The sequence below is a fragment of the Pteronotus mesoamericanus genome, unplaced genomic scaffold, assembly GCF_021234165.1.
Source record: "Pteronotus mesoamericanus isolate MK-2021 breed Mesoamerican mustached bat unplaced genomic scaffold, CSHL_Meso_final scaffold_507, whole genome shotgun sequence".
Classification (NCBI taxonomy): Eukaryota; Metazoa; Chordata; class Mammalia; order Chiroptera; family Mormoopidae; genus Pteronotus; species Pteronotus mesoamericanus.
Window position 1 is genome coordinate 6,156,726 of NW_026555319.1, and position 24,832 is coordinate 6,181,557.

The window sequence follows — 24,832 nt, forward strand, 5'->3', positions numbered from 1 at the left end:
CAGACCAGGCCACTCTGAGCCGGGCCTGGGAGCCCTCTGCCCAAGATCCCTGTTCTCATAAGCTGGCCAGCTTCTTTGGGTGGTGGGGACCTTAAAAACTGGCTGCGATAGGGTAGCGCCTGCTTCAATCTACAGAAGCCAGGAGAAATGCTGACCACAACCAAGCTAACTTACACAGCCACTTGCTCCCGCCGGGTGAGAACTCCTAAGATCAACTCTCTTAGCAACTATCAAGTATGCAATAGTGTTACCTAGAATCGCCATGCTGGCATGAGGTCTCCAGGAGTTACTCATTTTGCATAACTGCAACTTTGTACCCGTTGATCACGCTTCCCCATTTGCCCCCCACCTCAACTCCTGGAAAACATTCTGCTCTCTGCTTCTGCGGGCGACTCCTTTAGAGCCCACAGTCACTGAGCCTATGCAGTATCTGTCCTTCTGTGTCTGCCTGATTTCACTTAGCACAGTGTCCTCCAGGTTCCTCCATGTGTCGCCAACGTCAGCGTTTCCTTCTTCCCAAAGGCCAAAGGATACTCTGTTGCGCATGTGCACCACCTCTTCTTCCTCCACTCCTCCCTCAGGGGGGACCTCGGGTTTTCTATACCTTGGCCATAACAATCTGGGGAGGGCAGAAATCGCTTCAAGACCCTGTTTTCTTTTCCTTCGGATGTAGACCTAGTAGGGGGATGGCTGGATCACGTGGTAGTTCTACTCTTAATTTTCTGAGAGCCCTCCATACTGTTTCCACAGTGGTTGCGCCAGTGTGCACCCCCTCCAACAGGGAGCAAGGGGTCCCTTCTCTCCACATCCTGGCCAGCACTTATAGGGGTTTGTTTGTTTGTTTGTTTGTTTATATATATATATTTTTTTAATTTTTTTTTAAATAGCCACCCTGGAAACACCCTTTCTTTCACCCTGGAAACACCCTTTCTTTCACCCTGGAAAGGGTGTTTCCTGAGGGATATCCTCGGTGCTGGGGCTGCCTGGCCGGCCACTGCCACCAGCTGGGCGTGCTTGGACTTGCCTCAAGGGCCCTTAGGTTGCAGTCTGTCCTCTGTGACTCCCCAGCATCCCTAACCATTTCCAGCAGCCTCCACCTGACCCCTCCCCTAAGGCCAAGCCCCTCCATCCCTTTCTGGGGTGCAGACCTTGCCCTGACCTTGGCTGGCACTTGGCCCTGACCTTGTCCCTTCCAGGGAGTCGGTTATCTCTTCAGGCCTCAGAGGAGAAAGGGGCAGCCCCCTGCCCCTGCGGCCCTCCTGTTCCCTGCGATTCACCAGCTCTGGGATGTGAGGCTGTGCGGGGCTGGGTGGGGAAGAGATGAAACCAGTGTAGGCAGCTTTCATAGGCTTAGAAGCATCCCAAGGACACGCAGACACATTTACTAGAACTCTGGACTCTCACAGTGACCTCCCTTGCCCCCCAACATCTCCCCCCCACAGCTTTCCCCATCTCCACGGCCACCTCACCCTCCAGGCGCTCAGGCCAAGGAGACCTGGGGTCCTCCTGGAGTCCCCTGTCCGCCCCTCTGGCCCTTCCCTCAGCGAACCCCTCCCCGAGAATGACAAACGCGACATGTCTGCAGGCTGACTGCGTTCCTCCTCCCCTACGGCCACCCCGGTCTGATGCCGAGGTGGCCGCTGGACACCCTTGCCCTGTGCTTGCTTCTGCCCTCGTCATTGCCGCAGCGGCCAGCAGGACCCTGTCACAGTGCTAAGTCAGATAGTGTCCTGCTCTGCTCAAGACTCCCCCATGGGGAAATGTTTTGCCAATCGTTGATCTCATAAGAGGCTCGTATCTAGCTTATGTAAAAAACAACAACAACAACAAAAACAAAAACAAAACTCCAAAACCTCCTGAAATTGGAAAAGTTGTTCGTGCTGCCGGTCAGTACCAGAACCAATAATAAGTAGAGACAAGGATTAAATTGTTATGGGCGCTTTATTCAGACTCCCGTGATCTGAGAAGACGGCGGGTTACGTACCCTCAAAAACCATATTAATATCCCATCACAAGCTGATCTTTTTATAGGGAGAAGGAAAGGGCAGATAAGGGGTTCGGAAAAGGCTAATCAGATAAGAGTTGCAGTCCAGCCGGTGATTTTCCTAGTGTTTCTTTATCTGCTGATCAAAAATTCTTGACCACTTTAGGGACACTCCCTCCCTGGAACACAAAGGCTGAACCGCCTTCTCCACCAGGGCTTGCAAACCCCCTGGGGCAGGATGGTTGAATTGCTTGTTTGCCTCCTGGTCCGGTAGGTCAGCATTCCAGGCAGGCCCTGGAGGAACAGCTTTCTGCTGCACACAGCTCAGGCCTCTCAACAGCGAATGAAGCTCAAGTCTTTAACTCTTGGGTTCCCCCGTCACTCCTGCAACTCAATAACAAATAGGAAAATAATCCATTAAAAAACAGGCAAAGGATCTCAACTGACATTTCTCCCAGGAGATACTACTTCACACCCATGAGGGCGGCTGTGACTTAAAAAGATAGTAACAAGCGTTGGTGAGGATGTGGAGAAAACGGGACCCTTATTCGATGGCGAGAATGTAAAGTGGTGCAGCTGTTTTGAAAGACAGTTTGGCAGTTCCTCAAAATGCTAAATAAAGAATTACCCTGTAACATGGTCATGGGGTACTTAGTAGTCCTCTCTGGCTGTCGTATCAAGACACAACAGACTGGGGGCCTTAAACAACGGGTATTTGTTTCTCCCCGTTCTGGAGGCGGGAAGGCCAAGATCAAGGTGCCAGCGCTCTCAGTGTGGCTCATGGGTTTTTATTTCACTCAGCGTGCATTACTAAGTGCATTACTGTTATTACTTGGGGGCTCACAGTGTCCTAGTGGCAGCCCCTTCAAGCCAGCCCCTGGCCCTTTTGACACGTGTCCATTCTTCTCTGAGTATCTCCGTGCTCTGGGGTGCACCGGCAGGTGCCAGGCTTGTCTTGCACGGCCCAGCTCTGGCTCTGGACTCCGCCTTTCCTTCAGGGAGCTCCGGCTCCCTTTCGTGGAAATCAGGATCTGAGTGTTTGCTGTGCTCATTGTCACTGAGGCGTCACTGCTCCTGGGACCTCTTCAGTGGACAGAGCTAGAAAATACATATGTATGTTGGTATGTTTCCAGATTTCTACCTATAAATATGAGAAACCATGAGTTCATATGGATACCTTCATTTCCAGCCCAATACCACAACGATCTTTTGAGGCTTATACCCTATAGAGATAAACCCGAATGAAACTGCAGTACTAGAAGAAATCAACATCCTGTTTATGTATTTGCTCAACCCTACAATCCATGCACACAGAACCATTTCGGAATTGCTACACCCATAGCACTTTGAAAGAACTAACTTGTGACATAGAGTGGAAGACCCATTCAGTGTGGTTATATTATTTATTTAAAATAAGTCAGGTTTCTTTACTTCTGTGTGTCTTCATTTTTATGGGTCTCCCCCATCCTTGTTGACTTGAGTTTTTTAAACTATGCAAAATATCAACATATTTCCAAAAGTCAAAACAATGCAGAAAGATGTATTGTGCAGAGACACGTCATTTCACCGCCTTCTGCCACTCCATTCTTACCTGTCTTCCTGGGGAACCAATTTTAGTAGTTTCTGGCTTGTCTTCTTGTGTTTCTTTTGCAGAAGTTAGAAGATTTTAGTGAGTTTCATTTTCCCTTCTTTCTGACACAAAAGATAGCATCCATACATAATTTGGGGGGATTTCTTTTTTCCAATTAACACCAGGTTTTTAAAATCACTTCAATTCAGTTTTTACAGCGGCACAATGTGGAGGTTCCCCAGTTATTTAGTGAATTATCTCTTTGTGGCCTTTAGAATAGGGCCTTTTCTTATTTTGCTAAGAAAACAGCAAAATCTTATGCTGTTTTCTTAGAGGTTACCCATCTCCCCTCCAGTCTGCACACTGACCCGTGGGGCATGGGCGCCCACTTCCCCACGCTCATCAAGAGAGTGTATTGGCAAGCTTTTAACTTTTTCCTGATGTGATATGTGAGAAGTGATATTTCAGTGTGGTTTTCTTGAAAACTTTCTTTGAAAGTAGTACAATTTCTGTGTAGCCTTTTCCCAGTTGCACCCAATGACAACATCCTATATAACCAGCGTACAATGATCAAAATCAGGAAATTGACATCCATACAATACTCAAAAATTATTATTTTTAAAGACTTTATTTATTTTTTAGAGAGGGGGAAGAGAGAGAGAAACATTGATGTATAAGAGAAACATTGATCGGCTCCCTCTCATACATCCCAACTGGAGACCTGGCCCACAGCCCAGGCCTGTTGTGGGCCAAGAATCAAACGAATGACATTTTGGTTCACAAGCCGGTGCTCGACCCACTGAGCCACACCAGCCAGGGCTTTACATTATTATTTTTATTTCTATTATTATTGTATACCAAAATAAATTTTAGTGGATTAAAGAATCAAATATAATATAATTTTTATTTTTGTTTTAAATTACAGTTTAAACATTATTTGTCTTGGTTTTGGGTATACAGCTTAGTGGTTAGGTGATCAGAATATTCCCTGCAGTATTTCTAATAACCACCTGGCACCATACAGTTATAACTTTTAACTAAATTACAGACCGTACTCAGATCTCACCAGTTTTTTACATGCACTCATTTGTTTTCAGTGTATTTTTCTACAAACTTTCATCTTCAGTGTAGATATAATTTGCATTTCTCTTATACTGAACAAAGAGATTATTTTCCATAAGTTTAAGAGTCATTTTTACATCTTTTTTTACAAGTTGTCTGTTTATATTTTTTGCCCATTTTTCTATGTTCTTTTTGATCCCCTGCCTCAGATTTAAAGTGTTCTTCATAGATAAGTAATATTAGCAATTTCTGGATATGTTGTAAATATTTTCTCCCCATTTGTCAGTTGTCTTTTGCCTTTGCTTGTGGTGTTTTGGACATGAGGAAGTTAAAGAAAATTTTATGTAGTCAAATGTGTTCATTTTTTTATTGCATCTGGATTTTGAGTCATAAGTTACCACCCATATTTTCTTCTAGCACTACAGTTTCACTTTTACATTTAGATTCTCATCACTTAGACGTTTATTCTTGTGTATTGTATGAGGAGTGGATCCTGGACCAAAAGAAATGAAATAGAGAACATTTTTGAGACCATTGGAAAAGTTTGCAGAAAGCCCTGTATTAGATAATGGTATTAGATGAAAGGTAAATTTCCTGACTGTTACAGTGGTATATTGGGGTTAAGTAGGGTGATGTCTTTTCTCATGAGATACTCTGCATCTATCTGCTGCATTTTGGGTTGACAAGTCATGATGCCTTCAATGAACTCTCAAATGGTTGAGCAAAAAATATATATAAAGAGAAATTGATTAAATGCCACAAGATATTAGCAATTGATGGCAAACGTATGGATATTTACTCTCCTCCTTGCAACTTTGCTCGATGTTCGAAATTTTGAAAAATAAGTTGGGGGGAAGTGCGTCAGGCAGGGTTTTCGAAGGAGGACGGGTGCCGGGCTCTTTAAGATGGGCCCCGCCCCTTGCGTCCCACTCCGGCCCCGCCCACCCGGAAGAGCTCGGCCCAAGGCCCGCCTCCGTCCGCGGCCGCCCTCTCTCCGCCCCGCGCGGCGGAGTGCAGTCACGTCGGCCGGGCTGCGGTGCCCGGCTTCGCGCGGCGATGGCGGCCCCGAGGTGCGTCACGCCCGGCGGCCGCCTGGCCCTGGCGCGGACGCGGGCGCTGGCCCTGCTGGTCGTGCTGTTCCTGAGCGGCCTGACGGGCGCAATCCCGACCCCGAAGGCCCCCTGGGGGCCTGGCGGGCCGGTCCCTCCCGCCTCCCGCAGCCGCTCGGTGCTCTTGGACGCCGGGACGGGCCAGCTGCGTCTGGTGGATGGCCGCCACCCGGACGCCGTGGCCTGGGCCAACCTCACCAACGCCATTCACGAGACCGGGTAAGGGCCCACCCGACTCCGAGCGGCGCCAGCCGGGGCGGCGGGGGCGCCGGGCCTCGCCTGCCCCCGGGCCCAGCCTCTTGCCGGCGACAGTGCCCTTGTCTCCCTAGCGGTCAGTTTCCCGCCTCGGAGGGCGCAGCACCGCCCTCTGGGCCGGGTCCCTGGTTGGGTGGGAGCTGATGCAGCATCTCTCGACTCATGGGGACCGCTTCCTTGCCTCTAGCCTGGTGCGCCAGTGCCTCTGTCCCCCTGGAGACCAGTTCCTTGTCGTCAGGGCCGGGGTACCCCGCTCGGGGCCGGGTCCAGGGCTGGTGGGTGATTCAGTAACTTCTGTTCCCACGGAGGCCAGCCCCCCTTGCCCAGGTCTCACTTCCTCACCCCCTCGGCCTGCAAGGCGGTGAGCTTTCCAGGAAACTGATTTACACTTTCTTGGTTGTACTTTACCTGGTGGGCACCAGCGGCTGGCTTCTGTCTCAGAGCCAGGGCAGCAGCCCTGAGCCCGGGTTACAGTCCAGGCAGAACACAGAGGGTCCCTAAATTCACTGAGACCCCGAGAGTGTCACTGCCTGGGCTGGCTCCTCCCTTCCTTCCCTTCCTTCCCTCCTGGTCCCCGGGAAAGTCGCTTGGCCAGATGTGTAGTATGGAGACCCGTGCTCTGTCCTTGGCAGTCATGGTCACTGTCCTTCTTGTTGGAACTGTCATTCGGTTGTGTTACTCTCTTCTAACTCCTTTGCCTGTCTGGGCTGCCATTTCCCCTCCTGTGGCCTAGATTTTGAGGATGTGCTCTGGCTGGGAGGTTGGGTGGTACCCCTCTTGGGCCTTGTACCAGGGCTTGGGCCCAATCATTCATTCGTTCATTCACTCACTCACCTGGTAGCCTTGGCCTTGGGGGACACAGAACTGAGCAACCGGGGTGGGGGTTCCCCATTCAATGGGGGAGACAGTTCCAGAGGGGCATCCCGAGCCCGTGGGAGTGTGGAAGTCTGCCTCAAGCCTTGTCAGGAGGGCCCAGGCCCTGGATCCAGGCTTTGCTGGGGGTGTGAGGGAGCTCGGCCCCTAAGCCGCGTCCCATCGCATCCTGGCCTAATCCCAGAGCTTAAACTACCTGCCCCTCCGGCAGGCAGGGCCACTGCCGCCCACCTCCAGTTCGCTGGCAGGCACTGCTCCCTGCAGGTGTTGGGGAGATCTGGGTCATCCTCATTCTGGGGCTTTGTGGCACTTGGGTGGATATCAGATAGAAGGGAAATTTGGGGGGATGGATTTGCCGCAGACACAGGAGCCGGGTGGAGCTAATTTGGGAAGGCTCCCAGGGAGAGGAGGCCACAGGGTTGGCTGGCATCTGTGGAGGGAAGTGGAGCTCTGGCTCCGTGACTCTGGTATCTGGTGACCTGTTCTCTGCTGACTCACACCCGTCGTTGGCCCTGCTTAGCCAAGCCAGGAGGGCACGACACATCTCTGGCTGGACACGCGCTAGAGGGGCACGCACAGAGGGGAGCCCGGCTGGGGAGGGGGCTTTGGTCCCAGGAGGGCCCCCTGGGCTGCCTTGCTCTCAGTTATGGAAAACAGAAGTGCGAGGAGGGCCTCCCTGATGGTGCCGGATGGAAGGCTCTCGCAGGCCCAGCACCTGCGCTCTGTGCCCTTGGGCAGATCACTGCACCGCTGGGAGCCTGTCTCTTCACCTGAAGGCCTGGCTTCAAGGGAAAGTGAGTGAGATCACAGAAAGCACCTCCGTTTATTTACTGCAGGAAGGAGTGAGCAAAAGAGAAAGGAGCTGGTCTCCTCTGCCCCCATTTTACAGATGGGGGAGCTGAGGCTGAGGTGTGAGCCCAGGTTTCTTCCACCCATCTCGCTCTCACTTCGCCATTCCCCCATCTTTTCTGTCCGGTCTCCCCTTCCCTCCTCTTAGACTCGCAGGCCCCTTTCCCTCTGAGTCTGACAGCAGCTGGGGCTATGATGTAGGGAAAATGGCATTGGAAGCTCCATTTTATAGTCTGGGCCACTGAGGCCCTCAAAGACGCCCCCTGGAGAACTCAGGGGGGAGGCGAAAGAAAGACATCTGGGCTTGCTGACCCCCGCTCAGCAGAGCCCCTGGCCTGTGGGTGACCGTCTCAGTGTGTGAAGAGGGGAGGTCGGGCATTTGACTCTTCTCTTCACCTAGAATGGGACAGAAGACCGAACCAAGGGATTATAAATGACCAATAAAAACAAGAAAATATATATTAACAACTAATTAAGGGACTCCAATTAAAACATGATTGAATTTTTTAACTGTTACCTTAGCAAAGATGAACGTGATTGACAAGAGTCATTTTAAGCAAGGGAGCGGGCAGACAGGGATTTGTACGTTGCAGAAAGGCCGTGTGTACCCGAGTGTGGTTCCGGGACCGGCAGGTAGAAAGACAGCATTTCGGGCTTTACCCCAGCGTCCTGAGCAGCATCGGCTTCCTCACAAGGTCTTCCAGTGGCCTGCATGCACATTAGAGTATGGGAAGTGCCACTTCACAGGAGGAGTGGGGACCAGCTCATCTAGAATTGCATCCTGGCTCTGTGCTTTGCTAGCTCCCTGATGTTGGGCAAGCGTATCAGCTAGTATTGGGCAACCGTGCTGGGTAACAAACCACCACCCGAGCCTGGTGGCTTAAAGCAGCAACTGTTCACTCTTATGGGTCCATGGGGCAGTGCGGGCACCTCTGCTTTGTGCTGTAGGTCCGCAGACCTGGTCGGCTCCATGTGTCTCTCATCTTCCTGGGACCAGGGGCTGGCCAGAGCGTGTACTTTGTATGGCGATCGCAGAGGCACAAGAGGTCAGGTGGAAGCACAGGCCTCCTCTTGAAGGCTAATGTTATAACCGGCACAGTCACTTCCACCCACGTTCATGACTCCATATGGCTAAAGTCACACGGCATGACCGAGCCCAAAGTGAAGGGGCGGGGAAGGACACCTGGTCACCCACAGTAAGGACTGACTGCAAAGTGGCCCAGCAAGGAGCACGGATGTGGGCAGAGGGGACAGCAGTGCCTTCCACCACAGCAGTTAGGAAGCTCTGTGCTTTAATTTCCTCCTGTTCTGTATGATGGGCACGTAACAGTGCCAACTCTGTAGAGTTGTCATGAGGATTCAAGAGTCGATGGGCGTGTGAGTGACCAGCACAGCGCCTGGCACAGAGGGAGGCCTCGAGAGACATTATTAGCTGGTGCCGTGGTGGGAGTGGGTGAAGGTTAGTGCAGCTTTGGGGAGAGGATACTTGTCGGTAGCCATTAAAATTAAAGATACCTGTTCCTCCGACCCAGCATTTCCTCTTTTAGGGATTTAGCCTGATAAGGACACAAAGGCAGACAGACAGACAGACATTCCCGTAAAAGGCTGTCCATCACTCTTGTTTATGATGGTTTCACACTGGGAATGGCCATGTGCTGAGCTAGGGGCCGGCTTCGTACCTGTCCCTGTGCTGACTGAGCAGCCCCCTCCTCCCTCTCCAGGTGGGCCTTTCTGGAGCTGCACACGAGTGGCCGCTACAATGACAGCCTGCAGGCCTACGCGGCAGGGGTGGTGGAGGCGGCAGTGTCCGAGGAGGTAAGGGCCAGGCGGGGAACCGGGCTCTGCAGGGGGCTCCGCAGGGCTGAGCTCTGCGCAGAGGGGGCTGCCGCCCCTCCCAGCGCTCCATCTAGGTGGGGAGAACAAGCCCATAACACATTCCCAGTTACAAAGCATAATAATACAGTGAGTACCCAAAGTAAAACATAGAACATTACTAATATTATTGGAGTGCCCCTTCCAAACCCCCGCCCCCCGTTTCCCTTTCCCCCAGAGGCCTCCCCACCCTAAATGTGGTGGTTGCCTGTTCCCATTCATTCAGTCATTTATATTGAGATACAATTCATATGCCATAAAACTATTTTAAACTGTCCAATTCAATAGTTTTAAAAATATCTTTATAAGGTTGTACAGCCATTACCACTATTTAATTCCAGAACATTCTCGTCACCTTAAATGAATGGAATCCTACAATATCTGGTCTTTAGTGACTGGCTTCTTTCACTGAGCATTGTGTTTACAAGTCTCATCCATGTTGTAGGTGTCAGTTCTTCATTCCTTTTTATGGGCAAATAATAGTCCCTGGTGGGGGTGTGCTATTTAATTTCTCCATTCACCTGTGGGTGGACGTTTGCGCTATTTCCACTACCGAGCTTTTGTTAAGCTAGTTTCACAACATGCGATGAATCCTTAAATGGCATATTTTTTTGCTATACTTGACTTGGAACTATATGAAAGTGATGATCACGCATTTCAGAAGTTGGCAGCAGAAGTGGGTGGGGCTGTGGTAGGACAGTCACGTGCCCACACTGGGCGACGCCCACTTTGGGAAATGATTTGGCATCGACTTGTAGAGTCAGACACGTACATGCCCTAGTCCCCAGTGGTGACCCGAGGATGTGCATGGAGTGTTCCAAGCAGCCCTCAGGCGGGAGCCCCCAGATGCCGCCAGCTGGTGAATGGGTAACCAGGCACCGTACGGTCACACGGTACAGCACGACAGAAGAGTGAACAGGAACGAGCACCATGGGTGAATCTGAGACGCGTGAGGGCGAGAGGGAAAGAGCACGTCACAGAGGACAGCACACAGTGTGACAGCCTTTTATAAAACCCACACTCCTCACTCTGCCACCCCCTGGGGGTGGCAGTTACAGTGCCTCGATGGCTGGGGAGGCGGCCAGGCTCTGGGCCAGGCCTATGCCATGTTGACTACAGTGAATACATAGATAGATTGGGGTCCCCAGTAACAGAGGAGGTGTGACCTAGGACAGACTTCAAATGCTAGCGGCTCTCAGAGGCGGGGCATGTCCACCAGCGTCGGGCCCTGTGGGGTACGCGCTGGCTGGGTGAGAAGGGCCTTCGGGGGAGGGACCAGCGCGAACGAAGGCGAGAGGTGGCCTCAGCAGGGCTCCCGGGTCTTTGGAGACCTGGAAGCGGGTGAGGACTCTCCGCCCGAGTTGGGAGCTGGTGGGGTCCTCAGGGAAGAGAGCAGCCCAGCTGCCCTGCCTTGCCCACCCACCCACCCCACAGCTCATCTATATGCACTGGATGAACACGGTGGTGAATTACTGCGGCCCCTTCGAGTATGAAGTTGGTTACTGCGAGAAGCTCAAGAGCTTCCTGGAGACCAACCTGGAGTGGATGCAGGAGGAGATGGAGCTGAACAAGGACTCCGCCTACTGGCACCAGGTGGGTGTGGCCGCAGTGCTCAGTGGGATGGGGAGGAGGGTTGGGTCCACTTCGGGGACCTGCCGCCACTGCGCCACTGTGGCTCTTCCAGCTGGTGACTCATCTGTGTCCCGTCCCTCTTGGCCAAGCCCTTTGATGTGTCCATCATTGTCTCCATCCCTCCTAGCTGACCTGCCAATCACCCATCTGTTTAGCCTGCACCTGCCCTTCCTTCCACCCATCCATCCGCCCTCCTGAGGGAGGTCCAGCTGCCCACCCTGGCCTGCCTGTCTCCCCAGCGCCTCTGCCTCTTCTGTCAAAGAATCACTGTAGTTCATGGTCAGCACGCTGTTTTCCTGGCACACAGGGGAGGTGGCTTGATCAATTGATTACATAAGAAAACAATCTTTATGAAAAAGAAAGGGAGAGGGGAAAACTGGAAAACCCAGGAAGTGATGTTTCCTCTGCGTAAGTGAGCTGCCAGTTAGCCAAGAGACCAGGGCGGGTGCTCTGCCCTGGGGCCACTGGCCAGGTCCTCAGTGGGGTCATTTATTTATGGGTTCCGTGGACCACCTCGAGTTTAACTGTGAGGTGCACACCACAGGCAGTCTCTAGAGAGTGGCTGTCAGTGTCCGTGAGCACCTCCACCTCACCTAGGCCAGGTGTGCAGCTGTCACTAAGTAGAGTTTCTCATTGTCCACCCACCCACCTACTCAAACCCTCACCCACTTCCCCATTCACCCATCTGTTTACCCACCTACCCGCCTATCCACCCACACACCCATCTGTCCTCATCCGCACACCAACCATCTTGCAGATGCTTATTAAGGGCCCAGCAGATGCCCAGCACAGGTCAAGGCCCTGTGGGGACACAGTGATGATACTCCAGGGTTGCAGAACAATGGCAGTCACGATGGGGGGAAGCTGGCCACATGTGACAGGTGCCCTGACACAGCAGTGCAGCCAGTAGCTAAACTCAGAACGGCCTGGGAGGCTTCCTGGAGGAGGCGGCTTTGAGCTGGACTCTGACGTGGGCGTGCTTTGGGAGGTGGCACAGGGCAGAGGCATACAGTTAATTGACTGAAGGCAGGAAGGTGCTTGGCATGGAGGCGTAGGTGGTGGTTAAGGGGGTGTCAGGGCTGGCTGGAGCCTGGAGGTGCGTCTAGGCCTCCCCTGCTCTGTCTGGACCCCCAGGCCAGAGCCCTTCCCGCTGCAGGAGAAGGTGTGAGCCTGGGGCGAGGCCTCACCCTCCCTGTCCCCCCTGCCCTCTGCCCCTCCCCAGGTGCGGCTGACCCTCCTGCAGCTGAAAGGCCTAGAGGACAGCTATGAAGGCAGTGTGACCTTTCCAACTGGGAAGTTCACCATCAAGCCCTTGGGGTTCCTGTAAGTGCCACCCCCAGAGTGGACAGGGCAGGGGAGAGGGCCGCACACCTGGTAGTCAGACAGATCTGGGTTCCGGTACTGGCCCTGCCACTTCCTGGCTGCGTGGTCTCAGACCGGCCACCTAGCCCTCCAGAGGCCGAGTGCCCTCCTCTGTGCTGTGGGTCTGTAAGAGCCCTGGGGGCAGGCGTGGTAACCCTGTGGCACCCTGGCCTCCGCAGCCTGCTGCAGCTCTCTGGGGACCTGGAAGACTTGGAGCCAGCCCTGAATAAGACCAAGACCAGGCACACTTTGGGCTCTGGCTCCTGCTCTGCCCTCATCAAGCTGCTGCCTGGCCACAGTGACCTCCTGGTCGCCCACAATACCTGGAGCTCCTACCAGAACATGCTGCGCATCATCAAGAAGTACTGGTTCCAGTTCCAGGAAGGCCCCCAAGGTGGGTGGATGTGATGTATCTGTGTGTGAACGTGGGGATGGGCATGCTGGGCGGGGTGGGGGCTGCTAGGAGATGCGGGCCTTGGCTCTGGACACACTGTGGTCACTGTAGGGCCATTCTGAGAGCTCATCTTATTTTTAACATGTTAATTTCCTCTAGGTTTTTATTTCACAAGGTGTATCTGTTAGCTAGTGCTGCATAACAAATCACCCCCACATTTAAAACAATAGAAGCTTAAAACAACCATTTGTTTTCATCACATGTTGATAGGTTGGTTGGGTGGTTTTGTTGTCCTGGGTCCGACCTGGCTGATCTTGCCGGTCTCACTGATGCTTCTAGAGTCACCTGGGGTCACCTGACTAACCTAGCATGGCCTCATTCCTGGGCCTGGGGGTTGGCTGTCAGCTGGCATGATGGGGTAGCTGAGCTTCATGGCTAGTTCAGCAGGCTGGATCAGGCTTGTGCATGTGACCTCTGGGCAAGGAGGTGCGGAAAGCCTCCTGAGGGCTCACGAAACACTGGCATAGCACCCTGATGCTCAAAGCAAGTCAGGTGACCAGCTCAGATTCGAGAGGCGGGGGACTAGGCCCCGTCGTTTGATGTAAGGAACCACAGAGTCACACAGCAATGGTGTGGTTGGAAGCGTGGGAAGAACTACAGCCAGTCTTGCAAACCACAGGAGGAAGGCCCGAATGCACTCTTCCTGTCAAAGGTGACAACTTGGCAGCGGAGGCCCACTACCCCATGGTGCCTCCCCCTTCCCAAGCCCCAGGTGCAGCCGCAGAGGTGGTCCCTGCGGGATGTTTGTAGCACCTCCCTCTTGGCCAAACTTAAAAACTGACTGTTGTCAGGAGGTGGTGAGAGGGTAGGGACAGGTGCACCCTCACTCAGCACTGATGGGACTGGGACTTGGCACAGCCACTCTGAAGAGGAACCCAGCCGGCACCTAATACAATTTGAAAGCTGTCACTCCTGTGATCAGCAGCTCTCTGGCTCAGATCTGTCTGTACAGAAACATGGCGATTTCTGCACAGGGAGCGTGTACAACGATGTCCCCTGCAGTGGCGGCTTGAAGACAACAACCTGATGCCCACTGATTTAAATCTAAGTAAACTTCCAAACTGACGTGTGTACCGGAAAGCGTGCACGCCCTCAGGGTGAAGCCGGAATTTGTGCACGGCGAACACACGCTTGTGTGTGGCACCCAGACTGAGAGACAGAACATTCTCCGCCTCCAGAAGCTTCTCTCCTGTCCCCTCCCAGGTGCTGTTGCCAGCCCAGCATACTGTCTGTCCTGACTCCTTACAGCACAGAGCAGGTTAGCCTGATTGTGACTGTTCTGTGTATGGGGAGCACACAGAATGTGCTTGTTTGTATCCGTGCCCTGCAGGATGTCTGCGAGAGTCATCCACATGTAGCCATAGATTGATCATTCGCATTGTTTTATGCCCATTAACATTTCAATATCTTAAAAAAAAACGCCACATAAGGCATACAGGTATGTGATAGGAAGTTACAGCAAAACATACACATGTGATAAAAATCACTCGAATGCCCTGCAACCCGCAAGAGATCATTTCTCTGAGCATTTGGTTATGTTTTTTGTTAGGCTTTTAAAAAATGTACCTCGATTTTCCATTTGTTTTCATTTATTTTGATTATGCTAGTGATATGTGAATCCATACTTGCTGCCACACATTCCAGCCACACAGGTGAAGAGATACATCTCCCTTGATACCCTTCGGCCTACATTTTAACAGCTGCACGCTAACCCTGATCTGTCCCTGGTTGAGGATTTGGGCCGTTTCCAGGGCTTTGCTGTTGGAAACAACGCTGCAGCCCCCTGAGCCCCCAGAGATGCCTCCTAGTGGAAACGCTAGGTTAGAAGATGGGCACAATGAAAATTTTAGTGTCCAGATAAATACAGCCAAGTTGCCTCCAGAATTGGGTGGGCCAGTTTACGCTTCCGCCACCAGTCTCTGAGGGTGTTGACTTTCACCACAAGTTTGCCAGCACTGGGTGTGATGGTTCATTTCAATTTTTGCCATTTTTTTAAACATTTTTTTTTAAAAGATTTTATTTTTATTTTTAGAGAGAGGGGAAAGGAGGAAGAAAGAGAGAGAGAGAGAAACATCAATGTGTGGTTGCCCCTCGTTCACCCCCTACTGGGGACCTGGCCTGCAACCCAGGCATGTGCCCCAACTGGGTATTGAACTCGTGACCCTTTGCTTCACAGTCCAGCACTCAATCTACTGAGCCACACCAGCCAGGGTCTTTTTTTTTTTGGCCATTTTAATGGTTGATAAATGACATTTGAGACCAAGTTTGGGTTTGGGTTTTTTTTTTTTAATTAATTTTATTGATGGATAACTTACACACTTTAGAGTGGATAGTGTGGTGGGTTTGGACAGACATAGGCAGTCTTGTAACTGCCATTCAATAAAGATAGAGAGCTTTTCCCTCACCTGAGAAAGTGCCCTCTGCCCCAGATAAGGACACTGAGGCTCGGAAGGGCCAGGAGCTTGCTCTGGGCCTGACAGTTAACGAGAGACCGAGCTGGCAGGTCTCCTTCCTCCAAAGCACATGCTCTTCTATGACCCAGAAATCCCACTTCCAGGTACTTATTCAAAAGGAATGAAATCAGGATCTCAAGTTGGTACCTGCGCTCGCTCCCCTGTTCATTGCAGCGCTATTCACGGCAGCTCCGATGTGGAAGCAGCCTGAACGTCCATCAGTGGGGAAATAAATGGATAAAGAAACTATCTCACACATGCACGAAAAGACAAATACTGCACGATGCCATTTATATGTAGAATCTAAACAAGTCTCAGCCGTGGTGGTTGCCAGGGGCTGGGGTGGGGGAGGGGGAGATGCTGGCCAGGGAGGACAAGCTGCCAGCGAGAACATGAGTAAGTTCTGGGGACCCCAGGTCCCGCGTGGTGACTGTATTTCACAGTGCTGTGTAGTATCCTGGAAATCTGCTAGGAGAGTAGATCTTAGCTGCTCTCACCACACATATAAAGAGGGAGCTGTGTGAAGTGACTGACGTGTTAATTAGCCGGGTTATAGTCATTTCACAATGTATCAAATCATCACATTGAATATCTTAAATAGCGACAATTTTTGTCAATTATCTCCATAAAAGAATTCCCCCCCCAAACAAAGCCCGTGCTCTCAGATTTCTGGGTATTGCCCTCTGAATTGTATTTTGTACAATAGGTCTTTGTAGTTTAAAAAAAAGAAAGAAAAAAGGAAAGCCAAAAAAAGTACTAGTAAACAAACAAAAATATATATATTTTGCTACTAGCTTTCACACACACATACACATCAAATGCCTGGTTTGCTAAACGAAGAGAAGAAGGCTTGGGGGCTTCCTCCCAGGCCTGCTGCTCCCCACCTGGGGACCCCCAAGTGTCGGGCGGGGGTGCAGGGCGCCCCCACGGGCTTGTCTGCCCAGCACCCCTCCAGCCCCTGGCACGCTGTCCCCTTGCAGAGAACTCTCCCCTGGCGCCTGGCAACAAGCTGGTGTTCTCGTCCTACCCCGGCACCATCTTCTCCTGTGACGACTTCTACATCCTGGGCAGCGGGCTGGTGAGTCCCCACCACGTCCCCGTTCGCCCCGGGCTGCTCCTCACCCAGCAGCCAGGCCTGGGCTGAGGCGCGTCCTCCTCTCCCAGTACTTGGGCTGCTGGGTGGGGCTTATTTTTTAAAAAAGTGTTTACATGTGACATACACTATTATATTAGTTGCAGGTGTACAACAGAGTGATTAGATATTTATATGACTCACAGAGGGATCACCCGATAAACCTAGTATCTATCCAGTACCCTACATGGGGTGGGCGTTTTAAATGCAGATTCCTGGGCCCCTCCTGGACCTCCAGGGCCTGCGGCCGGCCTGGGACTCTGCACTTAACACAGCTCCTCAGAAACCGCCAGTCTTAGGGCCCTTATGCAATATCCTTGTCCTCAAGGACCTCGTTCTGTTCTTAAGTGTTTAGGAGGAGCCGTCCCTCCCCCCGCGGCCTTGCTGTGAAATACCGCCTTCTCTCTTGCCCTCCACAAAACCTCTCTAACCTGGCCAGGTTTTCTGAAGAAATGTTGTTTACAGTGTGTTGTTTTTATCGGTTTTCCTGGCTGGGGTCCAAACTCATTTAGAAGTCTGTCCCTGGCTCCCCTCGCCCCAGCAGCGAGCCCTGTAGTCGCCAGGGCAACGCTGCGGAGGAGGAAAAACACGGCTTTAAAAACGCTCGCACAGAAGATGCCAGTTCCCTGATGGGGGGGAGCTCTTTTCTGTCAGTTTTTGAGGGAAGCGTGGGATTTAGTCCCCTTAAGTTGAAAGAGGCATGAGAAAGTCAGGCAGCGGGTGAGGGGACCCCCTTGCTGCCGTCCCAGGAAGGGACTGGGGAAGAACAATCAAACTAGTTGACTCCAGACACCTGGAAATTGTCCAGTGCGGTATTCACCTGCCACCTGGGTTCTTACCTGGTTTTATGCCGCAGACCCCTGTGGCTGGCTGGGGAGCTATGAACCCCATCCCAAAATAATGTTTTTAAGTGCGTAAACCAAAATGTGTAGGATTAGAAAGAAGACCCATTATATTAAATCGTGTTATCAAAATAGTGTCTAAGTTGGCTTGAAATATATGTGCTGCTTTGTTAGTGCGTAAAATAACAAGATGGCGTAGCAGGTGCTCCCTACCGTTGTTTAGAAGTAAGGAGGAACGTCAATGATATTTTGAGATATGTGCACCCCATCACATGGTGGGAAACTGTGATTTCTGTCGGTGACAGTCTCAGGTGCCACTGATACCTCTGTGGTATGTCACCCTTGTTAACAGTGGAGGAGATGCTGAATTGCAGTTTGACGTTAGCGGAAGTTAAAATGTAATGTTTTCCTACCCAAGTCTGCAGAGTCCCTGAGTATTACGACTCCCCTGCCCCAGGAAGAACACCCCTGCTGTAGAGGAAGGGACTGTCCCCGCCCCCCGGGGCTTGGGGGCCAGCCTGTCTGGTCCGTCCGTCCGTCCGTGGCTTTGGATCTTTAGTGCAGCAGGGTGGAGGGAGGGGGAGGAGCCGCCCCTGCCTGGGCAGGGCTGCGCAGGCTTGCTTTGCAGATCCCTCCTTTAAAACGCTCCTTTTGCAGCCACGGCTGTTTTAGCTGCTTTCCAGCTTTGTGTGAAAAAGGGAGACGCTTGCTAATCTCCTGCTGCCATAGCGGGGAACAAGCACTGATTTAGGAGCTGGAAGTTTGGGGATCAAATCTTGGCCCAGCCCCTTACCAGCCATGACCTTTGGCAAGTCTTCTAGCTTCCATGGCCCTCAGTTTATCCTGTGGCTAGAAGGCGCATCAATACCTGCGCTATGTTTTTCCCAGGTGGCCGGGAGTCCATGGAGATCGTGGTAGTCTGCTGGGTGGACGGGCTCAAGCCACCCAGCTTTCCCTGCAAAACTGCAGGGAAGGGGTAGGAAAGGGCTGCTGTCTCTCTGGGGAAGGAGTGGACCGACTTCGTCGGGTGAGTGCACAGGAGCAGCGCCTGGGCTCTTCAGGGGCCTTCCCCAGGGCAGGGCCGGCTCCGGGAGTGTGAGCCCCCTCAGTGCTCATCCAGGGAACCAGTGAGCACCGTGCGCCTGAGCCAGGTCGTGAGGCTGTAAAGCTGTTAGTCAATATGTGAACTAGACGTAGCACCGCCCCTTGGTGGCAGCGTGCCCCAGTTGTAAGTCCAGTGGTCCCTCAGGCAGCGCCCCCTCGGCTCTCCCACAGGTGGCAATGGAGACCACCATTGGCAACAGGAACCCGGCCCTGTGGAAATACGTGCATCCCAAGGACTGTGTGATGGAGTGGGTGCGCAACGTCGTGGCCAACCGCTTGGCCCTGGATGGCGACAGCTGGGCGGATGTCTTCAAGAGGTTCAACAGTGGCACGTGAGTGGGCTTCTGGCACTGTGGCCTCCCCGCCCGAGCAATGGACCGGCCTCCCCCCTAACACGCAGACCCTAGGGGACCTACTGGGGCACCGGAGCCCCATCCCCTCACCCTCTGCAGAGCCCTTTCACGGATTCTCATCAGGGCCGCCTCCCCTGTTCGATACCCGAGGAAACAGGCTCACAGAGGGAAGGCGTTTGCCCATCGCTTGCAGGCTTCTCTCCCCAGGGAAGGGCCCCCAGTGGAAGGACAGGAAGAGAATCTGGAACTCGAGAGCCTGGGGACAGTGGGGAGGGCCGTCCGAGGAGGTGGACATGGGTGGAGGTGGAGGAGGCCCTGTGAACCAGAGGCACTGGACCTGGATGGTTGAGGTCTTAGAGTGTGGGGCAGAACTGACCTTTGTCCCAGCAAGCCCGGGGGAGCCGCAGGCTCCTCTGGAGCAGGCAAGGAGCGTGCGGAGAGAAGAGTTTGCACACGCCCAGTCCAGCAGCAGATAGAGAGTCATGGTCAGACGGCCAGACACCCCCAGACCACCCGGGCCCTATGATGCCTGGCTGCGTGGAGTGCTGGGGGCGGGGAAGGCTGGGGCCGTGACCCCCCCGGGGCCGTTCAGTCCTCCCTCCATGGGCTCGGCAGGTACAACAACCAGTGGATGATCGTGGACTACAAGGCATTCGTTCCCGGTGGGCCCAGCCCTGGGAGCCGGGTGCTCACCGTCCTGGAGCAGATCCCGTGAGTCCCCTGGGGGATGGGCAGGGCACCCCAGGCAGAGGGTTGCTGCTCAGGCCAAGGCCCATAGGCGTGGGAAGTGAAATCTAAGGAAGGCAAGGTCAGGGTCGGAAGGGAGGGCAGCCCCAACTGGAGCTGAAGATTCAGGGCGTAATCTACCTCCTGGCAGCGGGGAGCCACCGGGGGTCCCTGAGCAGGGCGGGGGATCCTTGAGCAGGGCGGGGGGTCCTTGAGCAGGCCAGCCTGCAGGAGCCCCTTTCCTCGCCACTCCTGCCCTGCTCCTCTTGGTTCCAGCGGCATGGTGGTGGTGGCCGACAAGACCTCGGAGCTCTACCAGAGGACCTACTGGGCCAGCTACAACATCCCGTAGGTGTTCCTGCCTGCCCTGCCCCGCCCCGCCCCAGCTCCCTGTGCTGGTGAGGGGCCCTTCCCAAGTGATTCTTCAAATCCAAGGAGCCAGGAAACCCACCCAGCCCGCTCCTCGGCCAGGAAGGCCCTGGCCGTTTCGGGGCACAGCCGTGGGGCTTAGGTCAGCACATGTGACTTCCCAGTCCGCGGGGTGCTGGCCTGGCCGTGGCCGCCGGCTGGATCTGCTCTAACCGGGCTGCTCCACCGTCCCCTCCCGACGCTTACTGTGCTTTCCCTGGGTTATGTGGCTTGATCCTTGCAACATGCCCACCACTGCTCCTGTTCCCATTTCACAGGCGGTGAAACTGAGGCCCTGAGAGAGTGCCTAACTTTCCAAGGCTCCATAGCTGGTCAGTGAGGAAGCCAGGGTTTGAAGCCATGACTCTTGGATCCCCAGAGCCCAAGCTTGGCCGCCCTACCAAGCCACCTCCCAGCACAAACAAAAGCTACTTTTATTGCTCTCCTGACAGTCGCGGTTGTCAGAACTAATCTTCTAGCATGACTGCCCCTCCACCTCCGCGGCCACGGCCAGCGAGGTCAGTGGGAGCCAGGAGTGACCGTCCTTACCCCCCGGCAGGTACTTCGAGACTGTGTTCAACGCCAGTGGGCTGCAGGCCCTGGTGGCTCAGTATGGGGACTGGTTCTCCTATGACAAGAACCCCCGGGCCCAGATCTTCCAGCGGAACCAGTCGCTGGTGCACGACGTGGCCTCCATGATCCAGCTGATGAGGTGCGTGGCGGACAGTGAGTGCTCTGTGATCTTCGTCGCTTATTTAAACCTTGAAACTAGCCCGGGGACTGGCAGGGTGACAGTGTGTCATAGCCAATCCAGCAGCGCTGTGGCCCTGCCCAGTGTGAGTCCTGGTACAGGTGGGGACACCGAAGTGCTGCTGAGTGACCACCCTGTGCCGGGCACCGTGCTTGGTGCTGGAGGCACAGGTGCAGGGCATGTCCCCCTGCCCCCCGCCCCCCATCCTCGGGCCCCCGCCCCGTGGAGGTGGAGAAACGCACGCATGAGGCACTCACAGGGACGCGGGGGTGTAACCAGGACTGTCCGAGTCCCCAGAAGCGCTACAGAGGGCCAACGTGGGGTCCCTAGCCTGACTTGGGATAGAGCCCAGAGGCATCCCCAGAGGACGGGGGCCTGAGCTGAGGTCAGAATGACCATGGGATGACGAGGGGGAGGGAGCGAGGGACCCGGCGGTGGGAGGGACACGGGCTCACGAGGCAGCGGGCGAGGCAGCGGGCGCGTTATGGGGCTGCTCTAGGCGGAGTGTGGTCCCCTGCTTGGCCTCTCCTTCCCAGCACGACTGATGGTCCCTCCCCTCCGCACATACAGGTACAACGACTTCCTGCACGACCCCCTGTCACTGTGCAAAGCCTGCAGCCCCCAGCCCAACGGGGAGAACGCCATCTCCGCCCGCTCCGACCTCAACCCGGTCAACGGCTCCTACCCGTTCCGGGCTCTGCAGCAGCGCTCCCATGGCGGCATCGACGTCAAGGTGCGGCCGGCCGCGCTGGGAGAGCACGGGGAGGAGGCTAGGGGCCGGGCAGGGGCCGGGCAGGAGTCAGGGCAGAATCGGGCTGTGGTTGGGGTGCAAGGTAGGGTGGGCGCCAGGGCCCCCAAGGGGTCAACTCGGAGCCCAGGTCGGAGCCCAGCCCGGGCTGACACTCAGCGACCTGCTCTGCCCCCAGGTGACCAGCATGGCCCTGGCCAAGGCCCTGCGCCTTGTGGCAGCCAGCGGCCCCACGTGGGACCAGGTGCCCCCATTCCAGTGGAGCACCTCGCCCTTCAACAACCTGCTGCACATGGGCCAGCCTGACCTCTGGAAGTTCTCGCCCACCGAGGTCTGGTGGGACTGAGGCGCTGGCTCTGCCCGCTGCCTTCTGCCCCTGCTGACCTCTGCAGGCGCCGCCTTGACCTCCTGCTCATCCTCTCTGTGGCCTTTGCCCCCTGCTGTGTGCAGAGCTGGGACCTGGGTCTGCCAGGTTCACCCTCACCTGGGCGTTTCCTCCTGGGTGGGTCGTGGGACCAGGTAGGCCCGAGCTGACTCCTCCCCTCTGAAGCGGGTGAGTGCCCTTTCTGTCTCCCTCTGCCTCTGCATCTCTTTCTTCTTCTCTTTCTCTCTGTTCTCTCTGCTTCTCTCTCTCCCCCACCCTGGGACCCCACCTTCAGGCTGCCCCCCTGAGGCCTCAGGGTCTGAGCCCCCGGCCGGTGGTGCTGGAGGGGCCTGTTCGGGGCCTGCTGCGGGGCTCTGCAGCTGGTGGGGTTTCAGCCCCGAGACCTGGGCGTTGCCTCTGGTTGGTGTTGCTCCTCCAGGCCCAGCTCCTCTGCCCCTTTAGGAAGCCGCCCCTGTTGACCCTCTGGACAGCTTTTTCAAGGACAGAAACTGGAAAACAAAAACCAAAGTTTCCGGCGACTTGCGGCTGGAGGGACCTGAGTGTCCTCGCTGCGGGGGCAGGCGTGCCAGCCCCAGGCACCAGCCTCACGTCCCCGCCCAACCTGGGCGCGCCCCTGGCCTCCGGGCGGTGCTCTCAGCTCCCCTGCTGCAGGCACCAAATCGCAGGCTGTGACATCATTAAATGGGAGAGGCCGGGCTGCTGTTCTGTGCTCCTTGGGGCAGCGGGGAAGCCTGGGGCCTCCTCCTCTCAAGATTGGGATCTGCCCTGCCCTCCCATGCACCTTCCTGTCCGTCCTTCTGTCCATTCATTTGTCTAGCCGTCTGTATGTTTACTGAACTCCTACTTTGTTCTGGGTGCTGTTCTGGCACCCTGTTCACCGCAGGACCTTCCCAAGTCCTACCGCAGGGTACAGAGCAACACAAAACAGAGTCTCGCCCTGTCTGTTCATACCCAAAAACCTGCATCGGAGATAAGACTCGCCCAATGCTAGGTGCTTGCGGGGAGGACAGCACAAAGCCCTGGGGTCAGAGACCTGGGTTCGAGTCCCATCACTACCTGACACTACTCAGGTACTTGTCAGGTACGCTGACAAGGCTCAGGCAGGTCAGTGTCACTACTGGCAATGGACGCTGACCTGCCTGACCCTTGGTTGCCACATCTGTAAAATGGGATGATGGTGTGAGCAACACTTCCCCTGGGGCAGGGGGCGGGGGACGGCGGCTGTGATGCAGCCTCTGTAAGGCCTCACACACTCAACCTTCCTTGAGTAGCGAGTGTTACTGAACACTCAGCACAGACCAGGCACTGGGATGAGGCCCTGTGGCTACCTTATGACCAAAGGTGCAAAAAAATGTCCTTGCTCTTAGGAAGGTTACATTGGCGAGGTAGCCAACAGAGTAAGGGAACTAGGTACGTAAGATGCTGAGAAATGGCCTGGAGGAAATCAAGGGTGGGAGGCCCCAGGCGGTGATGGAACTCCTCCAGGGCCACTCTGCAGGAAGGGGCGACGCCGGCCTGTTCCCCAGGACGATTCTGGCCCCTTCTGCTTTCTGGGAGGTGGGGAAGCCATGTAGCCAGGATGATTCTGAAGAGCATGGGCGTCATGCAGGTGGTCGCCCAGTGGGGCTCCAGCTGACCCCGCTGAGCAGGACCCACCTTTGCAGAGGCTGCCAGAAAGGCAGCATCCTTCAGGGCCTGGGCACCAGGAATTTCCCATAATCCTCATCTTCAGAATAACACCGGCTGGCTCACTGGTGGCTCTGGCCTTCTCTGATGGACAAGGGCCCTGCCAGCTGGTCGGCCCGGCCCACAGTGCCTTGGCCCCTCTGCTGGCGGCAGTGGTGTCTGCCTTGCCTCCTGAGGGGTTTCCTGCCCAATCCAGGTGGGACGGTGGGAGCTGGAAGCAATCCTATTCTGAGCAGGTGCCGTTTCAGTTCCACTCTGTCTCCAAGCACAGTTCTGGAGCCGTGGAGCTGATGATTTCCTGTCCCTGCCAGCCCTGCCTTGGTGCCCGTCCCTGGGGAGTTTGCATGTGGCAATCAGTAGGCAGGCTGGTGGCCCACATGGGCTTGTGGCATGTGTGTTACTCCCCTGCTGAAATCTCACAGCCTCTGCCCTTTGTTGGGGTGGGTGGGGCCTCTGCCACCCGGGCTCGTTTTGTGGTGCCCTGAGAGGCAGGAGTGGTCGCAAACTTTGCTTTGGACTTGGAGATCCAATAGGATGCCCAGTGGCTGCTGTCGGTGGGATGGGGCCGTTCCTGTGGGGGTGGGCGGTCCCCTCCCAGACCTTGAAGCTCCTCTGTTCTACGTGCTGCCTTCAGCACACTTTGGGAAAGGGTTTCCTGTTATTAGAGGGTCTGTCTGACACTGACTTCATGTCCACTCTTTCCCTGTTCCTGAGATGATTGTTTGGTGTCACATTACCCCCAGGGACGGGGGGCTCACTACTCCACTCCTAGCGGTTCTGTGATAAAATCTGCCTTAACTGGAGGCAGCCCTTGTCCCCGAGCCCCTCTTGCTCAGTACCACTTCCCTCACCAGCGTCCCGCCTCCTGGCATGCACGCTCAGCAGGGGTGGGGGTCTTGAGTTCCATGTGGGGCCCCAGGGTGCCTGGGGATGGGGGTTGAAGGTGGGCGTGCTCACTGCTGAGAGCGGGGCTGGGAGCAGGCCTGACCGGGTGGGTGGAGGGGAGGGAGGAAGACAGCGATGATGGAAAAACGCAAAGGATCTTTGCTTCATAAATAGCTATTTTTCTTTTTCAATGAAAATGTTTGCACATTAGAAAAATGAGTAAGGGCGGGGTTGGGCTTCCTGGGAGGAAAAACAAGATGGTTCCTCAACCCTGGACAGTGACCTTGTCCCCTGCCCAGGTTGAAAGCCTGGGGTGGGGACACCTTGCTCTGAGGAG

At 54.7% G+C, this 24,832-nt stretch overlaps 1 protein-coding gene across 1 annotated transcript; it reads left to right on the forward strand.

Moving 5' to 3' along the window:
- The first annotated feature begins 5,579 nt into the window (after positions 1-5,579).
- PLBD2 (phospholipase B domain containing 2) lies at positions 5,580-23,515 on the forward strand. The gene is made up of 12 exons (XM_054594367.1): positions 5,580-5,944; positions 9,424-9,517; positions 11,009-11,167; positions 12,429-12,529; positions 12,748-12,962; positions 16,456-16,553; positions 18,725-18,885; positions 19,522-19,617; positions 19,909-19,980; positions 20,600-20,752; positions 21,362-21,524; positions 21,718-23,515. The coding sequence occupies exons 1-12, from the start codon at positions 5,673-5,675 to the stop codon at positions 21,883-21,885; spliced, it is 1,752 nt and encodes a 583-aa protein (XP_054450342.1). The 5' UTR covers positions 5,580-5,672; the 3' UTR covers positions 21,886-23,515.
- The last annotated feature ends 1,317 nt before the right edge of the window (positions 23,516-24,832 follow it).